General features: G+C 48.3%; 1 protein-coding gene across 4 annotated transcripts in view; it reads left to right on the top strand.

Annotated features, from left to right (window-relative positions):
* SLC2A9 (solute carrier family 2 member 9) overlaps positions 1-22309 on the top strand; it is a 261777-nt gene that overhangs the window by 174520 nt on the left and 64948 nt on the right. For all 4 annotated transcript variants that reach the window (XM_058546727.1, XM_058546729.1, XM_058546726.1 and 1 more), the window contains 3 exons: positions 4387-4497; positions 17624-17725; positions 20380-20455. In XM_058546727.1, the coding sequence (XP_058402710.1) occupies positions 4387-4497; positions 17624-17725; positions 20380-20455 (289 nt within the window). The remainder of the gene's footprint in view (positions 1-4386; positions 4498-17623; positions 17726-20379; positions 20456-22309) is intronic.

Here is a 22309-nt window from a genome sequence, read left to right as displayed (position 1 = left end):
GTATCGACCTCTCTGGGTTGTGGTGAGGATGAAATTAGGTCATGTAGGTGATAAGTTTGGGAGGCATAATATAAGCTCCCTTTCTTCCCCTCTGAAATTCAGAACCGGTTAGAGAGATTGGCACAGGAGTCAGGTAGACAGAGATCAAAACGTCGGCTCTATTCTGAGTGGGGCTGGATTAGAGGATGTGACTTCAGAAACTGAGGTTAATTCTGCTCTCCCAGATTTAAGGCGCCAACCCAGACCCTGTCGCAACAGCAGGAAGCCACCCCAGGCTCACCGCCACCAGGCAGGTCCCTCCCTGCATGGAGAGAGCAGAGGGGAGGCAAGCTTCCTGTAGGAGGCAGGTGCACAGAGAGCCCAGCGGGGGCGCAAGTGAGCACAACACGCTCCTTCCAAGGGCACTGCCTGCCTTATCCCTTATCCCTTACGTGGTTCCTTGTCCCTGAGCAAGAGGCATGTTCCCCAAATGGGAACAGGAAACGAAGGGAAAGGAGGTCCCTGCCAGACGGTAGGTGAAGCACTGTCACGGTACCTGGGACAGAGTATTTAGTAAATGACAAGATCTCCTGTCTTCTACACTTCAGAATAGATCTTGTGCATCACTATTCGTTTGTGGAGACCACCTCTGTGTTTACCACTCCTTCTCTCCCTCTCTCTGACCTCTGCTTCCATCCTTACGTATTCCCTCTCTGACCTCTGACCCTCCTACCAGCCTCCTATAAGGACGCTTGTGATTACATTTCTAGCTCACCTGGATAATCCAAGATAACCTGCCCATCTCAAGACCCTTAATTTAACCACATCTTCAGAGTCCCTTCTGCCATGTAATGTAACACATTCACAGGTTCCTGGGATTAGGCCGTGGACATCTTTGGGGGAACCACTGTTCTGCTGACCACATGCTGTGAGCATATGCTAAGTCCATACTCTCTGTCAGTATCACCTGGTTCTGGGCAAAGGGAAGTCGAATGTTCCGTTGTTCCTGAAGTTTAACCAGAGAGACAGGTTAGAACACATTTCTCAATTGAAAGCCAGCTGCAATCAAGGCCATGGGCATATATGGGAGTCAAGGGGGAACGATGGATAGAAGAGGAATCTCAAGTTGGTACCCTGGGCTCAAAGCCCCATCCCAGCCTGTGCAGAGAGAAGACACGCATGAGGCGCAGGAGGCAGACAGGCCTGGGTCCCCGCCTGCTCCTGCACTATGGGCTGTGAGTGGTCTCTCACAGGACCAAGGTCGCTGATCCTTGGGCACTGGTACCTTCACAAGCTGTTGAGAGGGTTGAAAACGATTGTGCATGTTATGCTTCGTCTCCAAAGTACTGAGTCGTGACCCAAGAATGAAGGCTTTAGGACGTTAGAGTCGAGGTGTTGAGAAGTCCCAACCCTCTCCCTTGCCTCCCTCCAACCCACCCCCTGCAAAGTCCCTCAAGGTCCATCCCAGAAGGGGAGCCACTGAGAAGCAGATATAGGGGTGCTTCCTCTCCACGGCATGTGCGTACCTGTCGACATTTTCCTTTACCAAGGAGCATGCGCATCTCACTAGAGAAGGAAATCTTCTAGAATGTTACCCACCACTTGTTATGTACCAATTATATAAAAGATGCTTTACATCATTTGAAAAATGTTTACAACGACCCCGAGAGACAGAGTATTATTGCCTTCTTTTAGAGAACGGATATTCAGAGATGTGAAATCACAGAGCCACAGTTCATGAGAGGCAGTGCTGGGGTTGGAATCGGGTTTGCAGATCTCCAGAATCGCTGCTCCTTCCACTCCATCCCCCGCCTCAGTGGGAGGAGACTGTCAAGAGCCCCATTGTGTCTTGGACAAGGTCAACGCAAAGCCCGCTGCGTGGGCGGGTGCCCCGCGGGACACACTCCAGATTGCCTGGTGCTTCGGTTGTACACCGCCCTCAAACTGCCCGATCAAATTAACCTCAGTGGGAGCAGAGGCCGAGCAGTTACCTTCCTGCTCGAAAGATGATACAGGGAGACAGAAATGGCTTCGTGGAGCCAACAGAATGAGACCAGCAGTTTGTGTGACATCCAGGCCTTCCCCCTGGGGACAGGGCCAGTCCAGCAGGTCCTCCCTACAAGCCCTGGACGTGGGGAGGGGGTCTGAGGGGCCAATTTCTGCCTATGGATGGGTAAATGCGTTTAAGTATGAGATGACTGTAGAGCGCTTCTATAACCGTCCCCCAGGAGCATGTAATTTTATGCACGATGACTCCCGTCACTAATGTTTAAACCCTTCGGGGACACCCAAGGCAGTGTTGCTACAGAGAGAACTGGAAGCAGGGAAGAAGGGAGGTGGAGGGGATGTGAGGAGCCAGGAGGGAGCACCATGTGGGAGGCCAGAGTGTAGCTTCCAGGGGAGGACACATATGGAGTGGGATTAGAGGCTGGAAGCCTCCAGAACATGAGCAGGTCAGGGCATGGGGTTCAGAACTTAGGCTGACAATAACACAAATGTCAGATCCACTTTTGCATGGGGTGACAGCAGGGCAGCCTGGGGGATGAAAAGGGCCCATAGAGACCCTTGGCTATTGAAATCAATGAGTTTGGGTGACGGTTAAGAAAGGTGTGTTAGGCTCCTCTGATCCAACCCTGAAGATGTGCTGGGGACCACGGTTACCTTCAAAAGGGGAAGAGATTATATAAACAAATCCAGCGCAGACTGAGGCTTTTTGGAATAATTTTAGCTTCTGTCACAGCCCTAAGAGCTATAAGAATTAGTGAATTTATCAGAAGCCACTCTGTACTCAATGGATGTGACAGCAAAGATGGAGTCTAAAATTCTAATTTATCAGCTCCCTCAAGTGTGAGGCAGATGCAGGACAGGAGGGTCTTTGTTGTGCGTGAACGTTAAGCCCCATGTTTGCCAACAGATGCATCGATGCCACAGGCTCAGAAACGTGCAAGCAGTCGTTTCACTGGAGTCTCTAGGGCGCCTGTAACTTTACAAAGAATTACTCCCTCCCTTACAAAATAAATCGTCTGTATAGATGAGGGGGTCCTAAATTAGATCTTCTCCCCCAGTGCATGAAAAACTTTGCTAAACAAATGCTGCTAACAAGACAAATTTCTAGAAACAAGAGCTTTCTCCAGAAACCAAGTAAGAGACGTGTTCAAAGAGCACTCCCAGCCGCAGTCACCTAACGAGCTCTGACGTTTCTACTCAATCATGATGAGTTTGTAATGGTTTCCAAGGCCCTTCGAGGCAGCGGGTTTCCCGTCAGATTTCAGATATTAGTTCAGCATGGTTTTCTATCATTCAACAGACTCTTGCTTTTTAAGGAAATGGCTGGGATTGGGAGAAAACAAATGATTTGTGTCCAGCCTCTTGCTCCAAAACTTTAAGTAAATAATGAGCAGTGACAATTCTTACCAGGTTCCTGACACAGGAGGGGAAGGGATCTCAGCAGGCGGAGTGAGTTGCCTGAGGTCACACAGCAGGTTCAGGATGGAGCTGGGTCTCCAAACCCCACATCCGTGACTATCTGATGTTCCGTGAGGGTCCGTTAGGGTCAAGTTTGGCCTCATGTGGCGGGACCCTCAACAGTGACCTAAACAAAAGTGGTTTTCTCTCTCACGTGAAGGAGATTGTGAGGGCTGGTACAGCAGCCCCACATCCTCGTTTGCCCAGGGCAGTCTCTGTTTATTCCTGTTGTCCTAGAATAATTATTAACACTCTGAAAAGGGCCCAGGTTTGGATAATAAATTATAGAATCACTCTAGTGAGTAAGGATACAGGCTCCTTCTAACTTCCTGCTCCAGCTTCTGAACAGGTGACTTCCATCCCAAGGCAGGGGCTCGATGTATAGTTATGCAGGTTGTGCACTGCACAACTCTCAGGAGCATCATTTACATTGCACCTATTATAGATTTATTATGACAGTTTTCCAGTGGATGGCAGTAAAGTGTCTTATGGATCACAGACCTTTTCTAATTCACACAAAATTACTATGGAGGCTAATAGCAGTGCTGTCCTGAGGTCACCTAGTGATCCAAGAGGACTGCTGAAGTTCCAGCCATCACATTCACCATCCTGACAGCAGAAAAGAGGAAGGGCAAAAAATGAGGTCACACTCCTTGATGAAGAGCTCTTTTTAAGAAGACTTCCTGGAAGTCCCACCACCATTTCCGTTTACGTCTCATTGCCACACTTGGCTGAGCACATGTCACTACCAGTAATGTAGGAGTTCTGTTAGGAGAAAATGTGAGAGAAGGGAGAAAACAAGGGGTCAGCCACGCCACATGGCTCCACCTGTGGCTCTGGATTTAGCAGCAAATCTCCGAGACCACCTTGTACCTGAATTTAATTTGGGAAACGGGTGCCTCTCACTGACCCGCCACCCTTCTTTTCTCTTCTGCATTACAGATTTGGTTCTACACCAACAGTATCTTCGGAAAAGCTGGGATCCCTCCAGAAAAGATCCCATACATCACCTTGAGCACAGGTGGCATCGAGATTTTGGCTGCCGTCTTCTCTGTGAGTAAACTGGGCTTCGTTCCTGAGAACATCACAGGGGGGTAAACAGCCTGGGGTGGCGGTGGGGGACCCGCAGGCAACAAATGGGCTCGCCTTTCAAGAAGCATGCCCTTTGTCACTAGGAGGGCGTCTGAGTTTTAGGAGTTTATCATGAAGTTCATCACCAATGTTTCAGCCATCTGGAGAATATTCTTATCTATATTTTACTTCCCTATTGTCTTCCTTTTAACAAATAGCTCCCTTCTTTGAACTCTCGTCTAGTTACAAATGATGCGATATGATCAGCACCCTATGAGGAGGGCCACATCTCCCCCAGAGTCGGGATCAGAGTCCATGTGAGCCTAACGTCGGTTGCCATGACTTTAAAAATGTTTCACAACTGTTAGCTGTCTTACCACCCCAAACATGTCGGAGTCTGCAAAGCAAAGGAGAAAGGACGTTCCAGTGGATCGCTGTAACAGAGAGGGTGACTTTAATAATAAGCAAAAATGTCCAAAAGAAGACATAGAGCTCATCACTCTTTCTCAGCCTCCAATATGCAAAATAAACATTTGGGAGGAGGGGGGAGTTGGGAGACTTTAGAATCTAGCGGAAATTGCACAGGCTTTGGAATCAGACCAAACTGGATTTGAATCCCGGCTCCGGAACTTATTGGCTGTGTAATGTTGGGCAACGCACTCAACCTCTCTGAGATTCAGTTTCCCTCTTGACAAGAAGTTCATGCCCTTTCTACCTTGTAGGTGTGTGGTTTGTGCCTTACATTTTAGGCACACAGTACACGATGGGGTTCTTTTCCAAAGGAAAGAGAAGAGGGTTAGATCAGAGTAACATTCTCTGACCTTGATGGATTGGCTCATTTATTTCCCCTCTTGCTCGCTGATTTGCGCTGACAAGGTTTATGGCAGCGCAAACTGGCAGAGGCTTCCGATCGCATTTCTGACTCACTTTCAACAGAATACTTTATTTTGCTCCCTGCTTTTAATGGGGTGTTCTAACAAGATGCTTTTAAAAATGGATGCCATAAAAAGGATGGAGGTCTGATGTTTGGTCTCCCTCTCCTTCCACGCACAGTCTTTTTGTTAGAGGGAAAACATTTCAATGTTTCACAATCTGAAAGATTCAAAAAATTCTTGTCTTAAGTTATAGACTCCACCCAATTGTTGCTATTAATTTTCATTGTTCAGCAGAAAAGCATAGACGGTATGGAATGAAAATGATGTGAAAATTACAGGGTTTGTTTTTTGGTAAAGTATTTTGTTGTTATAAGAAATCAACACGAGCTTATTAGAGTAAGTTTGTAACATTCAGAAAAATAGAAAGAAACAAAGGAGAAATCATCCATGATCATACTACTCAAGGGAGTTTGGCAAAATTTCCCCGTCTTTTCTGTGCATAGATGCGTGTTTTACTCTTTCACAGCAATAATCCGATTCTGTATACTGATTTTAATCCTGCTTTTGTTCATATAACCTTATGTCAGAATTATTTTCCATTTCATTATTTATTGTTCTAGTAAATTTTTTATTAAAGTATAACATATATAGAGAAAAGTAGGTTGGCCCTCTCCCCTCTGAATTAACAGTAGTTGTGCAAGCTCTATCCTTCTTCAAAAACTGGCTATACAGTCATTTCCTTGACTGTTGTCTTGTGGGGGGTGGCGGGGGGTTGTTGAGCGTCTCTGCTCAGAGCCTGGACAGCAGGGCCATACCGCCTGGATTCTGATCCCAGCTCCATCCCCTTTGAGCTGTATGAGCCTGGGTAAATTATTCAACAGCTCTGTGACTCGATTTCCCCGATTCTATGATAAGGACACCACTCCTGCCTCATGGGAATGGGGTGAGGATTAAAGGAGTGAGTACACATTTCATGATGCGAGCAGCGCCTGGCAAGTGATGTGCACTCAGGAGGGTTAGCTATTCCTCTTCTCTTTAGGTAGGGTCGGTTGTTTGTCGTTTTAAATAAGGCTGTGGTGGCCGTCTTTGCAGAGAGCGGGATTGTGTAGTGACTCGCACAGTCTTTTATAGTTGAGGAAACCAAGTCCCAGAGAAATGACTTACCCAGGACACACGGCCAGTGGGGTCAGATCCTGAGGAAGTGGGGGAAGCCCCTACTGCTCCCCAAGACCCTGAGTGCTTGATCTGGGGGCTCGTGAAGGCTCACACCACTCCTGACAGGCCGGTCATTGCCCCCTTTGAAAGAGGAGCAAATAGAGGGAGTGGTGGTATCTCCATCTGCGATCTCCTAACTCCAGAAGCCCGCCACCCTGGCCCCCTCTCTATGGCCAGCAAATCATCTTCATTAAAAGCTGAGAATATTTGACAAAGTATTTCTTGGAAGCACTAATCCCAGGAAGAAGGGTAAATGACCCTCCTAGGAGAGAAAAGGAGGACCTTTCTAAAATCAGGACGGGGACTGCAGCCTCTGAAGAGTCTGCCGCTGCTGCCTTCCAGTTTGGATCGTGGAGGATCCTGTGTGTCCTAGAGGTGTAAGAACCTTTGTGTGGCCCCAGAGAGGGGAGCGAGGACTTCATGGCTGCGGTGGTGGATTCATTCATTCATTCATCCGTTGCACAAGCAGCTCTGGAGCACCCAGATCACGCTCGTGCTAGGAGGTCACCAGTGAAGCTATCGTGATCTAGAGAGGAAGACAGACCCAGAAACAGACATGTACCACATGCAACACTGGGATGAGCTCTCCTGTGAGGGCTTCTGGGAGGGCTTCCTGGAGGAGGGGCCCAGGAAGCCAACAGCTGAAGGGCCAGCAAGATTTAGTCAGATGAAGGGAAGTGAAGTGCATTGGGCAGCCTGTCCCTTGGCCCTGTGGGCATGGTCCCCAATCGTCTGCACTCCTTCCTAGTTTATCTTCTAAAAGAACTGGAGATGCAGAATAGTCCACTGGGAACAGTCCTTAAAATAGCAGCATTTACCCCAATCCCTGGAAAACCATGATGTTGGTTCAGCGTGAGACTGGGAGCCCGGGGTGGAACAACGTGCTGGGGGAGAGAGAGTTGTGGCTTTAGAGCCTGGAAGCTCTGAATTCAAATCCTAATCATCCATTTACCAGCTGAGTGGTTTTGGGAAAATTGCCCAACATCTCTGAAGTTATTTGTCCATCTGTAAAATGGATAAAACCATGCCCATCTGTGGTAGGCAGAAAACTGGCCCCCAAAAGGTCCAAGTCCTAATTCATGGAAGGATGAAAATGTTACCTTATATGGCAGAAGAGGCTTTGCAGGTGTGATTAAGTTAAGGCTCTTGAGATGGGGAGGTTATCCTGGATTATCCGGGTGGCCCAATGTAATCACAGTGTCCTTATAAGTAAAACAGGGAGGAGGAGAGTCAGACTCAGAGAAGGAGATGTGCTGACCAAAGCAGAGGTTGGAGTGAGTCGGTTGTTGGCTTTGAAGGTGGAAGAAGGGACCACAAGCCAAGGAATGCAGGTGGACTATAGAAGCTAGAGAAGGCAAGGAAGCAGATGCTCCCCTAGAGCCTCCAGAGGGAACACAACCCTGCCAACAGCTAATTTTTGCTCCATGAGACCTATTTTAGACTTCTGACATCCAGAACTGTAGGAGAATAAGTATGTGTTTCTTTAAGCCACTAAATTTGTGGCAATCTGTTACAGCAGCCACAGGAAACCAATTCACCACCGTACAGTATAATTGAAACAAAACTCAGTGTGAAGGCCCCTGCACCCTTCCTAACTGAGTAGATATTCAGTAAGTGCCTTGCCCTTCACAAAGCTTTTATTATCCTGTTTCCAAAAATATAGATACTATGTCATCTGACCTTGTGAGGTAATTGCCTATCAAAAAGGACTTTCCAGTTTTTTTCTTTCTTCTTACTGAGAAGTCTATTTTGACAGTTTATTAAAATGGCTTTGGTGCCTGATAAAATTGAAGGGGAAAAACATTTTTGTTCATTTGATCTGCAGTTCATTTTGGCTCATGGCATCGTTCATCGGCTTGGGCAGCTGTAAATAATCGCCATCTTGCAGAAACAGCTGGTTTTCCAAATTGATTTTCTTGGTGCAGAATTAACCCTCTGATGAGTGAGCGTCCACTGAGCATCATTCGGGCCACGGGAGCCTGAGCGTCTGTGCCACGTGGGGCGGCAGCTTGTGGAGCACAAGGCTCATTTGTTGAGGAGCAGAGATTCTGTGCTTTTTCACATCAGAGGAAACAGAATTCACACATCATTCTTACTCCTTACTCATCGCAGTGAGTTTTTGTAGCTATCAGGAATGGACTATGCCATAGAAGTGAAGTAAAAAAAAAAATCCTACTGGTTTCCACTGCCTACCATTCCCTTTGCTTCCCAATGAATTCCACGATTTCAGAATCAAAGCCGTTAGGGTTCACTGCCACATCTCTAGCCACTGGATCAGCGCATGTTGGAGGAGAGAGTGGGAAGAGGCAATGAGGCAGAATGGTGGAGTGTTTGGGCTCTGCGGTCTCCTGGACAAGCGCTTACTAGCTGGGTGACTTTGGGCCAGTTACTTAACCTCTCTGAGCCCCCATTTTCTCTTAGGGAAAGTGGGGGTAATAACAGATCTATATTTCAACAGGTATCATCATGAGAATTATACAGTAATGCGCGGTGGTTCACGTAGAGCTGGTGCTCAATAAATTAATTATTGTTATGTGCTGAATTATGTCCCCACAAAATTCATGTGTTGAAGTTCTAACCCCCGTTACCTCAGAACCTGACCTGATTTGGAAATAGGGTCATTGCGGATGTAATTAGTTAAGATGAGGTCATACTGGAGTAGAGTCGACCCATAATCCAATATGACTGATGTCCTTATAAAAAGGGGGAATGTGGACACAGACACACACAGGGAGAACTCCATGTGAGTTTTGAAAGTATGCTGCAAAAGCCAAGAACTACTAGAGCTGGGAGAGATGCCTGAACAGATCCTTCCCTCCACCTTCAGAGGGAGCATGGCCCTGTGGACACCTTGATCTCGGACGGACTTCTGGCCTCCTGAACTATAAGAGAAGAAATCTCTGTTGTTTAAGCCACCAGTCTGTGGTCCTTTTCATGGCAGCCCTAGCAAACTAATACAATTATTGTTGGTTATTAATATTCCAGAAGAGAACCAAACGTATGCTATGGAAAAATCTGAAGATGCCCTGCTGCGTCCCCAAAACTTAGAAGATGAAACTGGGGTCAGAGTGTTTATTCCTTCAACTCTCAGCGGGTGCTGGCTGGTCCCCTGCTGTGTGCTGGGCACAGGTCTAGGTATGTGGGATGTGTCAGTGGACGAAAGAGACAAAGGCCCTTGCCTTGGAGATGGCAAGCTCCTCGTGGGGGGACAGACAGTGAACGATAACACGAGTGAGTCAACTGCATGATAGATTAGAAGGTGAAGGATGCTCTGAGGATAGTAAGGCAGAGAAAGGGGGATTGAGAGGCAGGGCAGGTTGCTGTGTTAAATATTGTGGTCACGCTCAGAGATGAGGGAGCTGTCTACCCAGGTAACCGGAAGAACATTCTGGGCAGAGGGAGCAGTTAGAAGGAAGGCCTGCATCAGTCAGACCCCAGCAGGAGAGAGACGGCACAGTGAAAGTGAGGGTTGGAAGGCAGATTCACTCGGGTGGGTGGGTCTGTAGGGTGGGTCTGTAGGTGGGTCGGCCACCCATCAGGAGCGGCGACCTTCAGTAGAGGGACACAGCCGACCACAATGTGCCTGTAGAAAGGGAGCCGGGGAACCAACACCCTGGTCCCATTCTCTTCCGTCTGATTTCTTTCCGGTTTGCTGACACCACCTGGTGGCAGAGGGGAGGCGGCCTTTTGATCTGGTCCTACGGGTCCTCCTCCAGGACACAGGGCAGGGCGCAGGGTGGATCTGGGGAGGTGAACAGAGGATGTCCGGAGCAGACGCCACACAAGAGCAGAGCAAGCCTGCCAGTTTGAGGGACGACGGAGGCTGGCGGGGCTGGAGGGGCTCAGCCCAGGTTGTGGACAGCAGAGTGCCATGTCACGTTTGAAAGGATCCCTCCGCCACTGTGAAGAAAACAGATGTGGCAGGAGGTGGTGAGGGTGGAAGTGAGGAGCTGTTAGGAGGCTTGAAAAGAGGCTGATTTTCCCAGGGAATCATCAGACTGCATGTGCTCTGAAGCTGGCATCAAAAGGACTGAGTTCAGTTAATCCTCCCCTACCCTGGAAACCTTTCCAGTGATAGATAATGATTCTGCGGCATTTCTGTGGGCCACAGAGCGGCAGAAAGAAACAACCCCCCACCTCCACTAAAATATTAGGTCAAGTCCCCAGTTTGTCTCACAAAGGTTACAGGAACTTAGCAGAAGGAGGGAACCACATCAAGCAAAAGTGGGACCAGATCTCTCCCTTGGGCCCCAAACTCCCTGGGGGGCGGGGCGTGGATGGCTGCCAGGGGCTCCCTCTGGGCAGCAGCCCCCACCAGAGCTGAGAGATTAAAATTCAGGCTATGCAGCTTTCCGTATCTGGTGCTAACATCATCATTAGAGGAGCACTTACGTAATCCATTGCCTTGGTCGGAAGCATGCATATAGACACGGGGACTCTCCCAGTTCTAAAGGCTCATCCTCATGGGAAGGGGGGGTTGGAAGGGGAACGAGAAAGAAGAGACACAGAGTCAGGGCCCGGCACCCCCAGCAGACAGGCAGTTTTGCCCTGGAAGCCCATTTTCCTGCAGGCCCTGCTCCCACCCACCCCTAACTCTGAAAATACTTTTTTATCAAGTGGTTCTATTTCTGAGTTTGGCCAAGGACATACCACAGGTCCATTCCCTACAGCTCACCCTCTGGCTCCCAGGATGCTTTATTTCCCTCCAAATGTCTCCTGATTTTCTCCCCATCTCTGGTAGCTTCCTTCAGCTCCGCTGTACCTTGGCTGGCCCCACCAGCTGCCGCCATCAAAGGAAGATGACGTGGCTCACGGGGGCTCAGGTGGAGACGGCACACTGCGTTCCCTGGTACCAGCTCTGAGTGCCAGCTGCTCCCACCACCCTCTCCCCTCTGCCACCAGGCTCTCTTGGCTCCGTGGCCTGATGTCAGAGCACTGAGTCCTGTCAGCTGGCCACCCACGGTCTTTCTCAACTTCTTTTCTTTAAGAGCTGAATTTTTTCCACTTGCCCCAAATTGAGCACAGTTTAAACTTATGATCCTAAATCTCTTAAGAACCACTTTTTCCTTTCTCAAGAGGCGCAGGAGGGTAGGGATCGTATTCCCCTCAGAAGCTACCGAAGCTGTTGCCTCAAGCCCATTCTAAAGTAACCCAAGAGGAAAAATTTTCCCAGGACTTGAGGACTTGGGAGAGCCTGGTCTCCTGGCAACATTCCCTTCTATTCCAGTTGGCCCCAATCCATGTCTGATTTTGCACTTTGATTGAAATGTCTCAAGACCCTTTAATTTATTATATGTAGGGATCATGGACCACCCTGGAATGATAATCATTTAAAAAATAACTTTTTTCATTTCTTATACCTTTGGCCCAAACAGATATACAAGTCTCACACACATTCATTTTTTAAACAGAAATTTCTTTTTTTTTTTTTTAAATTTTTATTTATTTATTTTTCCCCCAAAGCCCCAGTAGGTAGTTGTATGTCATAGTTGCACATCCTTCTAGTTACTGTATGTGGGACTCCGCCTCAGCATGGCCGGAGAAGCGGTGCGTCGGTGCGCGCCCGGGATCCGAACCCAGGCTGCCAGCAGCAGAGCGCGCAAACTTAACCGCTAAGCCATGGGGCCGGCCCTAAACAGAAATTTCTGGATAAAGTTTATGTTTTAATAAACTGTTTTTAATTTCCAGTTTAGAAAGAGCCTATTCCAAGGAGAAAATTATTTCTGAGACCCTGTCTTCTGAATACAGACTTTAAAACTCCATTAACCTGCAGATAACCACAGCTTTCCAAGGTCTCGGCTTCTTTTCAGACAGCGACTTGTGAAAGCAAAGACTCACGCTTGCACATTTAAAACAGAAGTACTAGCAGTTAAAAGTCATACTGAACCGTGACATTCTTCTCATGTAATGTACCTTCGCTTTCTTTTCTCTGCCGAGAGAGCTGAGTCAGCGATAATGAAACCATTCCCCTTTTCTTTCTCTATCCTTCTATAGCTAAAGCTTTGACAGTAATCCAATTTCCACCTGGAGAGTCACTACTTGCTGGTGTGGCAAGAGCTCCTCAGGGACCCTACCATCCCCAAAGTGTCAAGATTAAGGGCAGCCATTTGGGATACCCGGGTGCTAGCCCCAATCTGGGCGGCAATCTGGGCGGCATCTTGCTCCGGTATTCAGATTGTGTGTGTGTGTGTGTGACACAGTAGCTTTAAAGAAATGGTGATGGAAGTTGTCATACTGCATCTCTGCAGTCCCTGGTCTTCACGCATTCCACCCTGCCAGGCGCTGGCGCATCTCAAGCACCCAGCACATGGTTGCTAATTGAGTAAGACTCAGTTAAAGGCATCTGAGGAACGTGCATCTGCCAGCTACGCAGAGCTCTCTGTTGGGATCCACACCCTCTGCCCAGGGGGCGTCAGAGTTGATGTTCCAAGGAGGCTGAGCCCCCACCAGCAGCGCTTCCTCCCTCTGGGGCCTGCACTCAGTCAGTCCGCATGGCCCGTGTGCCCACGAGCAGCCAGCCAAGCCAGGCAAGTTCTTGGGAACCAGCAGAATGAGAAAAGGCCCAGGCTGGAGCAGGACAGAAAGAGCAGGGTGTCCTCCATGGGCTTGTGGGGGAGTGAACTCCTAGGGGCTCTGGCGTCCCCGAGAGGTCAGGGATTCTGCAAAGCACTGGCGTGCCCTTTATAATTGGACGTAAGCATTGAACACAACGTCGACAGAGACTGGCCCATAAAATTCATATAAAGTAACACATGTAAAATGCTGCAAAGGCACATGAAGTCAAATGTGGGAGCTTTGATGGAGTCACATTTGAAATAAATGAAATTTTAGACCATCTTTTCCTTCCCTGCATCCCTTCCTTCTTTCTTCCTATGATTAATCGTTTCACAGACTGTGCCAAGCCCTGCTCTCCGTCAGACACGAGCTCTGTGTGTTGGTTTGGGAGGGCTGCCTAAGAAAGTGTCACAAATGGAGGGGCTTAAACCATGGAAGTTTACTGTCTCACCATTCTGGAGGTCAGCAGTCTGGGATCAAGGTGTCTGAGGGTAGAAACCTTCTGAGGCTGTGACAGAGAATCTGTGCCAGGCCTCTCCCTTAGCATATGGAGATTTGTAGGCAATCTTTGGTGGTCCTTGGCTTGTAGAAGCATCCTCCTGATCTCTGCCTCCATCTTCACATGGCTTTCTTCCCGTGTGCATGCCTGTGTCCAAATTTTCCCTTTTTGTAAGGACACCAGTCATGTTGGATTAAGGCCTACCGTAATGACCTCATTTGAACTCGATTACCTCTGTAAAGACCCTATTTCCAAATAAAATCACATTCTGAGATACAGGGGATTAGGACTTCAACATATCTTTTTGGGGAGGACACAGTTCAGCCCATAACACTCCCCAAGGGCAAGGACTCTGTCTCTTTCTTCCCTGTGCCCCAGTGCCAGGGCCTCACACAAAGGAAGGAAGGAAAGCCCTGGGAGAGCGTGTATATTCTTTTGATAAATCTATATGTACACTTGTCTCACTGACAGTGAGGAGAGGCAGCAGAGCACAGGGAGTAAGAGCAAGACTCTGGAACCAGACCCTGCCTGGGCTTGAATGCTGGTGCTGCCACTGTGTGACCTTGGGCAGGCTGCTAACCCTCTCTGAGCCTCAATTTCTGGATATAACAAGGGACTATAATAACATTACCCCATGGAAATGTTATGAGGATTAAATTATGACTATAGGTAAAGCATCTAGAACCATGCCTGGTCCATAGTAAGTGCTGTGACAATGTTCACTACACAGTACTCAAGACAGCGTGATTTTGGCATAAGAATAGCCATACAGATCAATGAAACAGAATAGAGTCCAGAAAGACAAAAGCCGCCAAAGTAATTGAATGGAGAAAGGTAGTCTTTACAACAAATGGTGCCATAAAAACTAGATATTCACATAGGAAAAATGAAATACAACTCTATCTCGTGCTGTACACAAAAATTAACTCAAAGGGACCACTGATTGAAACACCAAAGCTAAAATTATAAAAACTTCTAGAAGGGAGTTTAGGAGGAAGCCTTTGCAACCTTGGGGTAAACAAAGATTTCTTAAATGGGATACAAAATCATGAACCATTTTTTTTAATTGATCAGTTGGATTTCATCAAAATTAAAATCTATGACTATTTAGAAGACATCATTAAGGAAATGGAAAAGCAAGCCACAGACTGGGAAATATTCACAAAGTACACATCCCACAGGGGACTTAAATCCAGAATATACAAAGAACGTTTAGAACTCAATAAGAAGAAGACCAACAACCCACTTGAAAATGAGAAAAAGCCTTGAACAGAACCTTTCCGAAAGAAGATATCAAAAAAGTCAATAAACAAATGGGAAGATGTTCCACACCATTAGTCATCAGGGAAATTAAGACTAAAAGCCACAAAGAGATATTACTATTCACCATAAGAATGACTAACATTAAAATGGCTGATAACACCAAGTGTTGATGAAGATATGGAGCAATTGGAACTTTCATGCACTGCTGGTGGGAATTTAACATGGTACAACTCTTTGGAAAACAGTTTGGCAGTTTCTTATAAAATCTTTACTTGTATGACCCAGCCATTCTTCTCATAAGTATTTACCCAAGAGAAATCAAAGCACATATCTACACAGAGACATGAACATCGATGTTCATAACAGCTTTATTCATAAAAGCCCAAACTCGAAACAGCCCAAATGTCCATCAGCTGGTGAATGGAGAAACAAATTATGGTATATCCATTCAATGGAATACTACTGAGCACTAAAAAGGCACGAACTATTGATGTCCACAACAGGGATGAATCTCAATAGCATAGTGATCTCTAATATGGAACTCTAATCTAAACAAATCTAACCTATGGTGATGCAAAGCATGTCAGTGGTCGCTTGGGGCTGGGGAAAGGGGCTCAAGGGAACTTTGGAGTGATAGAAATGTTCTATATCTTGATGGCATCATGGTTTTATGGGTGTATAAATTTGTCAAAACATATTAAACTGTACAATTAAATGGGTACATTTTGTTGAATGTAACTACGTCAATAAAGTTGATTTTTAAATCCTAACCAAAAAATATTTTTTACCATTATTATTCCAGCAGAGCTCCTAGCACTGTGTGCTGGGCAATAGGTGCTGGGTAAATGGCTGCTGAATGGATGAATGACCCTGTGGCTCAGGAGTCCCCAGGGGGCTTTCAGGAGGGGAGCATCAGGAGGCTGACAGTTCGTCCCAGCTGATGTCAGTAACCTTCAGAGGCTGCTGTCTCTCTTGAGTTAATGTCCTCACTACTGATTTAATGTTGAGTGGAAATACCGTGTTTATTCTAATCCCTTTCGACAGGCTGCACTTTAATGGGACTTAACGGAGGAAGGAGGAAGAAAGGAGCCCTACAGATTGATGCTGCTTCCCACTAGGATGGAGAGGCTGGCTTTTCTCTCTTCTTTCTCTTTCACAGCTATTTCCTTGGTGTCTTCCAGGTGTTAGACCAGCTTTAGAGAGAGTTTTCAAATCAGGGAGAATGTGTTCAGCTTTATGTTGGCTCAGGTTACTGGTTCATCCGGAGACTTTAGGGAAATGAAACAGCCAGACTCCTCAAAGCACTTGAACGTCGGCGTCACGGTGTAAGACAGTGGTCCTCCGTTGGTTTGGGTTTGAGGCACACTTTCTGACTCTGACATTGTTGGGGTGCCTTTGAAGAAACTAAAACAAACAAAAAACAAAAAAACGAAAAACCTCAAAACACCAAAGTCAGTAACAAGTACATATTAATCTCAGTGTAACAATGCAACACGTCAATCTCAGATATTTTGTTTCCTTGTGCTTTTCTGCATTGCTTGAATTCACAATGAGCATATATTATTTTTACAAAAATAATACCATCTTTCTTTAAGAAAAAAAGTAGCCATGAGAGATTGCTTGCAAGTGTCTGCCAGAACAAGTGAGAAAGAAGATTACTGTGGGATTGGTCGTTAGGGAAGGCTCCTTGGAGGACGGGCTTTAAACAGAACATTTACCAATGGGAAGGAGTGGGAAAGACCTGGATTTGCCTAAGGAAAGGAAGAATGTATGAAGCTGTGGAATCATATAGGAAAGGCTTGGACATAGGTATTTTTTATTCAGGAAATAATACAGGTTTCCTTATATTCATTGCCTGTTATGTGTTACAATACAAATACAATACAATACAATACAATACAAATATCTGGCTATTACAAAGTAAAAGTTATTATCCCCATGTGTAGTGAAGGGTTAACTCAGCTGACTCAGGGTGTTCAATTCTGCACGTTCCAAAGAAAAGACTTGCCCTCGACAGGCTCCTGGGAGATAATCTCTGAATCCTTGGAACATCCTGCTTAGGAAGAGTGTCTCGTGTACCTGGGCCTGGGCCCAGACCAGAGAGTCACACTGAGATAGTCAATCTCAGTAAAGGGACGCGGCTTCAGGGGCTGCAGTGACCTGGGCTTCCTGGTATCACACCCCAGAATGAAACTGATACGCCCAGGCCCAGGCAGAGTGGGAAACAACCTAACCTTCTCTGCCCACTCCCACCTCTGTGCCCCCACCTGGGAGTCTGCCCCTATAAAACCTATGACCTGTGAGCACAAAGGAATGGAGAGCGCTTGCCTTCCATGGTAGGCTGGCTCCGAAGCAGGGGTCCGGGGAGGCTGTGGCAACCATGTCTATTCAGTTCCTTTTCCAGACTCCCTAGCAGATAAGCCCACCCTCCCCTCACCCCCTAACGAGGAAGGTTAGCAGGAAGGGTGAATGTGTCGACACACAGTAGGTGCTCAAGAATTGTGACTTTCTTCTCCCTCCCTTTCTTCCTTTCTCATAAAGATCACTACCTCTCTGGTTGTGGCCGTGGAGAAGGTGGCCAGGTGTCTTCAGGTCAAAGCCAGCCTTTAGCCACGACCCCAGTTCTGGTTCCCAGCACTGAGTTTCCTTTCCTTGCTGCTGGAAGTGGAGTAATAACTGTCTCTCTTTGACCCTGACCTAGGGCTTGGTCATCGAGCGCCTGGGACGGAAACCCCTCCTCATTGGCGGCTTTGGGCTGATGACCCTCTTCTTTGGGATCCTCACCATCACGCTGACGCTGCAGGTGAGAGGATGTGCCTGTCGACCCTGGGGGAGGTTAGCATGGAGCTGGCTTCTGGCTTCAGTGCTCGGGGCCTCTGGCTTGGGAGGTTCACACTGTCTACAGACAGCTCTTGCAATGTGGCACTCCCAAGGGGCATCTCAGTGCTGAAGATGCTGGGCACCCTTGGGGAGGAGGGTTCAGTAACGGGTCCTTGGACTGGGAGACGAGAGACCTGACTTCTGGTCCTGTCGCTGCCACTAAGGAGCTGTGTGATCCTGGGCAAGATTCGTCCCCTCTCTGAGCCTCAGTTTACCCATCTGTGGAATAGAGGAGATGGCACTAGGCGACTCCAAAGATGCCTCTTCCAGCTGTCACACTCCTGCATGGAGGGCCTGACACTCCCATGTGAGGCACTTTCACAACTGTCACATCATTGGCTGGTGGGACCAGCAGGGGCTCTGGAGCCAGACCGCCTGGGTGTGAATCCTGGCTCTCCCACGTACTCACCACAAAACTTTTGGCAAGTCACTTAACCTCTCTGCTCCTCAGGACCCCATCTCTGAAATGGGACAGTCGTCCCTAGGTCCAGGGGTATTGTGAGGACTAAATTAGAAAATGCACTTCAAGTACTTGGAATAGTGCCTAGAACATAACAAGCGCTTGGTGTGTGTTTGGGGGACAGAGAGTGCTGTACCTAATCCTTATCAAAGTGGTATTTTTCCTTTTATGGAGATGGGGAAACTGAGGCATGAAAATAATGAGTAAGCTGCCCAAGGCTGCACAGCTGGTAAATGACAGAGCAGGGATCAGATCCCAGGATCCTGGGGTTCCCTTCTGCCCCCCTGTGCTGTTCAGGGCAACCTGCAGTAATTGAGCACGTACTCAGTGTCTCGATCCCCTCTCAGCACTAAGGCAAGCGTGAGGCAAGGTCGCAGTGATCAGTAAATCTTTGCATTTTTCAAAAATGAATCCCTATTGGAAAGTGCCCGTGTTGATCATCTGCTAAAGTCTTAATGTGCCAAACATCTCCAGAGAAGGCGATGTTAGCTGGTGGTGGCTGATGGACAGTAGCTTGTCCTTCAGAAAGGAGGTGCTGCTGGGCGCGCTGACTGGGCAGGAGGCGGAAACCTCTCCTCGGGGGCAATGTGCTGGCAGAGACTTTCGTTCCCAGTTGCCAGGCCAGGGTTGTCCTGGGCCGGGTGCCCTTGCAGGCTCCTTGGCCCGACCGAGCTGGGTCCTCAGAGGTTCCGAGGAAGCCAATTGTTCTGGGGTGTTGTCTTTTTGCAACTTGTGTGAGATGTTCAGAGGGGCTGCCTGGAGCATGGGACCCCCTCCAGGGCTCACTGCCCAAGGTTTCAGACTCTTCCCTGCTCTGCTGCCCTCATCTCCCCAAGTCCCCTCCCTGAGCCCTGCTCCCAAGCCTGGCCCTTTCCTCTTCCTAGGGCCCTCCTTTGCTCAACTGGCTTCTCTTGCTTTCTGGACTCAGCAAGCCCTGGATACCTCTTGGATACCTCTTCCTTCAGGAAGCCTTCCCTTACCTTCATATCTGAGTGAGGCGCCCTCCTCTGTGTTGCCAGGGACCCCGGGGCAACCCTGCAATATCACTTATTGTCCAGCATTGGCTTTCACTTGACTCAGCTCTCCTGATAGACAGTGAGTTGTGGGGGCAAGGACCATGCCTGTATCATTTCTGCATTCCCACCTCCCAGCCCAATGCATGGCACCCAGCAGGAACTCAGAACCATCTGCCAAGTGAACGAATGGATGGATGGATGGATGGATGACTTAGTGCAGCAGTGAGCCATGCAGAGTACAAGAGCCTGCGACTCTCCTCTCAGCCCTAGACCCTCCCGCAGCAAGAGCTGAGGGACTTGGACACAGAAGGGCTGCTCTCTCCCGCCTCTCCCGCTCGCCCTCTGCTCTGAGTGTTTGCGGCTCACCCCTGGCCGTGCTCCTGTGCCCCTGCCCATACAGAACGTTCTCCTGGAGCTCCTTTCCTTTCCTTTTCTTCTCCGCTGACTCCAGCTCAGCCTTCAAAGGTGAGCACAGGCTCCTCCCCTCCCTGAATCTCTCTAGACTGGGGCCCTGGAACCTCCACACGTGCTCACCATGTCCCATAGCTAGTGACACCATATTCTAATTATCAACCACCCAGTCTGCTAGAGCGGGGGCAATTCCCTAAACTTCTTTGCATACCCAGCACCAAGCCACCCCAACCACCCCCACCAGATAAGTGACAGCCCCTCCAAACCTATTTAATGACATGAGTTAACTCATCTCGTACCTTGTCTGGATGGCAGGGGTAGAAGTATGGTGTTTTACATAAAAATAGCAATAACTAAGAGAAAGTTTTTTAAATGCGATAATGCCTATAAAAACTTCTCATATTGCCTGCTTCAGACTAAGCACTCAATCAGTGTTAGTTATTCATTCACTTACCGCTTACTCTATGCCAGGGACCATCATCTCATTTCACCTTCACATCTGTGAAACAGCCAGATGGAATGGCTTAGGGGTTATCATTATCCCCATTTGATGGACACTGAAACTGCTGCTCAGACATGTAAAGTGGCCTGTGCAAGGTCACACAGGCGGAAGGAGGAGGAGCTGGGGTGGGGAGGCAGGTCCTCGACACCGCCGCCTCCTCACCTGCCCGTGCCGCTGCCCTTTCACAGGACCACGCCCACTGGATCCCTTACCTGAGTATCGTGTGCATTCTGGCCATCATCGCCTCCTTCTGCAGTGGTCCCGGTAAGGCGCCCCTCCTTCCACACTGGCTGGCCCCTGGGCTCACGGCACCACCAAGGGGAGGGGTTCTCGTTGTACAGATGGGGAGCTCGGGGCCCAGGGAGGGACAAGGCCCGACTGGGAATGGAGGGGAAGAGAGAGTTCCACACTCATTTAAATGCACTGGCTGCCTTCATGTCCATCCTACAGATGGTGGGCAACGTGCACACGCAAAGATGCATTAATAATAACAACAACACAGCAACAATTAACTGTTGCGAAAGCTATGGGCCAGCTACAGTAGTTTGGGATGAATCGAAGATAATCATGCTACAGTCTGTGCCCATAGAGAAGTCACCGTGTAGTGTGGAGGATACAACACTAATGATAATTTAGTGTCTGAGACTTAGTGATCACTGCCTATGCGCTATGCTCAGCTGAGCACTTGATGTGCACTAGCTCGTTCAGGGCTCAGGACAGCTCTAGAGAAGGTGGAGATGGGAAGTGACTTGCCTAGAGCAAGCACTGATGGAGCCACCTGACTCCCAGGCCTAAACACCACCTTACAGCCTAGCTGCACGAGTGTGGAGTCTGGAGTGTTCTGAGCCTCAGTTTACCCAGGACTAACAGCCCCAGCTCTGCCATTTCCTGGCCATGGTCGGTGGGAAAGTCCTCTCCTCTCCTTGGGCCTCAGTTTCTCCATCTGTAAAATGGCAGGGTGGATGAGACTGAGGGCCCTGCCATCCCCTGGCTCTGTGTCTGTGCCCTCAGGGGCGCTCATCAGAGGCCACGGTGGATGGAGAAGGTGGTCCAGGGCAGGCCCCACAGTTCTACAGTCTCTCCGGGAGGTGTTCCTGTGCTTCCTCTTTGATGTGGTTTCTGTGTTGATGGAAACAACACTAAGTTTCCATCAGAAAAAATAGACCCGAACTTCTGTTTCTCCCTTTGCGTTGCTGATTTTCATAGGGTCATCATGTTCCATGGCCTATTACGTTTGTGACAAATGAAGAGCATTTGTCCCCATCTGGGAGATCAGGATGTTAATGAGATGATGGAGGGGACCTTGGAATAATCAGTGGAGGGCGTCAGGCACACACACATGTGCACGCACACCCAGACGGTGCTTGATGATGGTCAGATGGCTGGAGGAAGAAGAAGGCTTCTTCCGGGGGGGTGGCAAAGTGACAGGAGAACATATACAGTGTAAGTAGATTCAAGGAGTAAATGTGTTTAGTCCTACAGGGGCCCCGGATCAGCCACTCCACAGGCACCATTCACATCAGTGCCCCTGGAGGTGTGAGGCCAGTGGCCCTGTGCTAGGCCTGGGAACACTGGGGAGCAAACCCGGAGACAGGCAGTCTCTGCCCTCGTGGGGCTTCTAGGCTGCTGTGGAAATCTCACCTGAGATATCTCACAGGCCCAATGTGGCCTCCCCTGACCACTTAATCTAAAATCAGCACACACACATGCACACATGCACACACCCACACCAGTCACACACACATACTCTCTGTCACATCATCCTGGTTTACTTCCTTCATAGCACCTCTCACTGGCTCATCGGTTTCCTACATACTCATTTCTTTAATGCAGGGATCGGCAAACTTTTTCTATAAAGGGCCAGACAGTAAATATTTTTGTGGGTCAGACAGCTTCTGTCATAACTGTGCAACTCTGCAATGTTAGTGCAAACGCAGCCATATACAATGTGTAAATGAACGGACGATATGGCTGTGTTCCAGTAAAACTTTATTCACAAAAGTAAGTGGAGGGCCGGATATGTATGATGGACCTTGTTTGTGGTTCGTTGAGAACCTAGAACTATGCAGAGGACATGAAGTGCTCCCGAAAAGTTTATTAAAGAAGGAATGAAATAAC

This window comes from Diceros bicornis, chromosome 8 (assembly GCF_020826845.1).
Source record: "Diceros bicornis minor isolate mBicDic1 chromosome 8, mDicBic1.mat.cur, whole genome shotgun sequence".
In the NCBI taxonomy this organism is placed as follows: domain Eukaryota; kingdom Metazoa; phylum Chordata; class Mammalia; order Perissodactyla; family Rhinocerotidae; genus Diceros; species Diceros bicornis.
The sequence above is the reverse complement of the archived record's forward strand: the minus strand, read 5'-3'. Positions and strand labels throughout refer to the sequence as shown.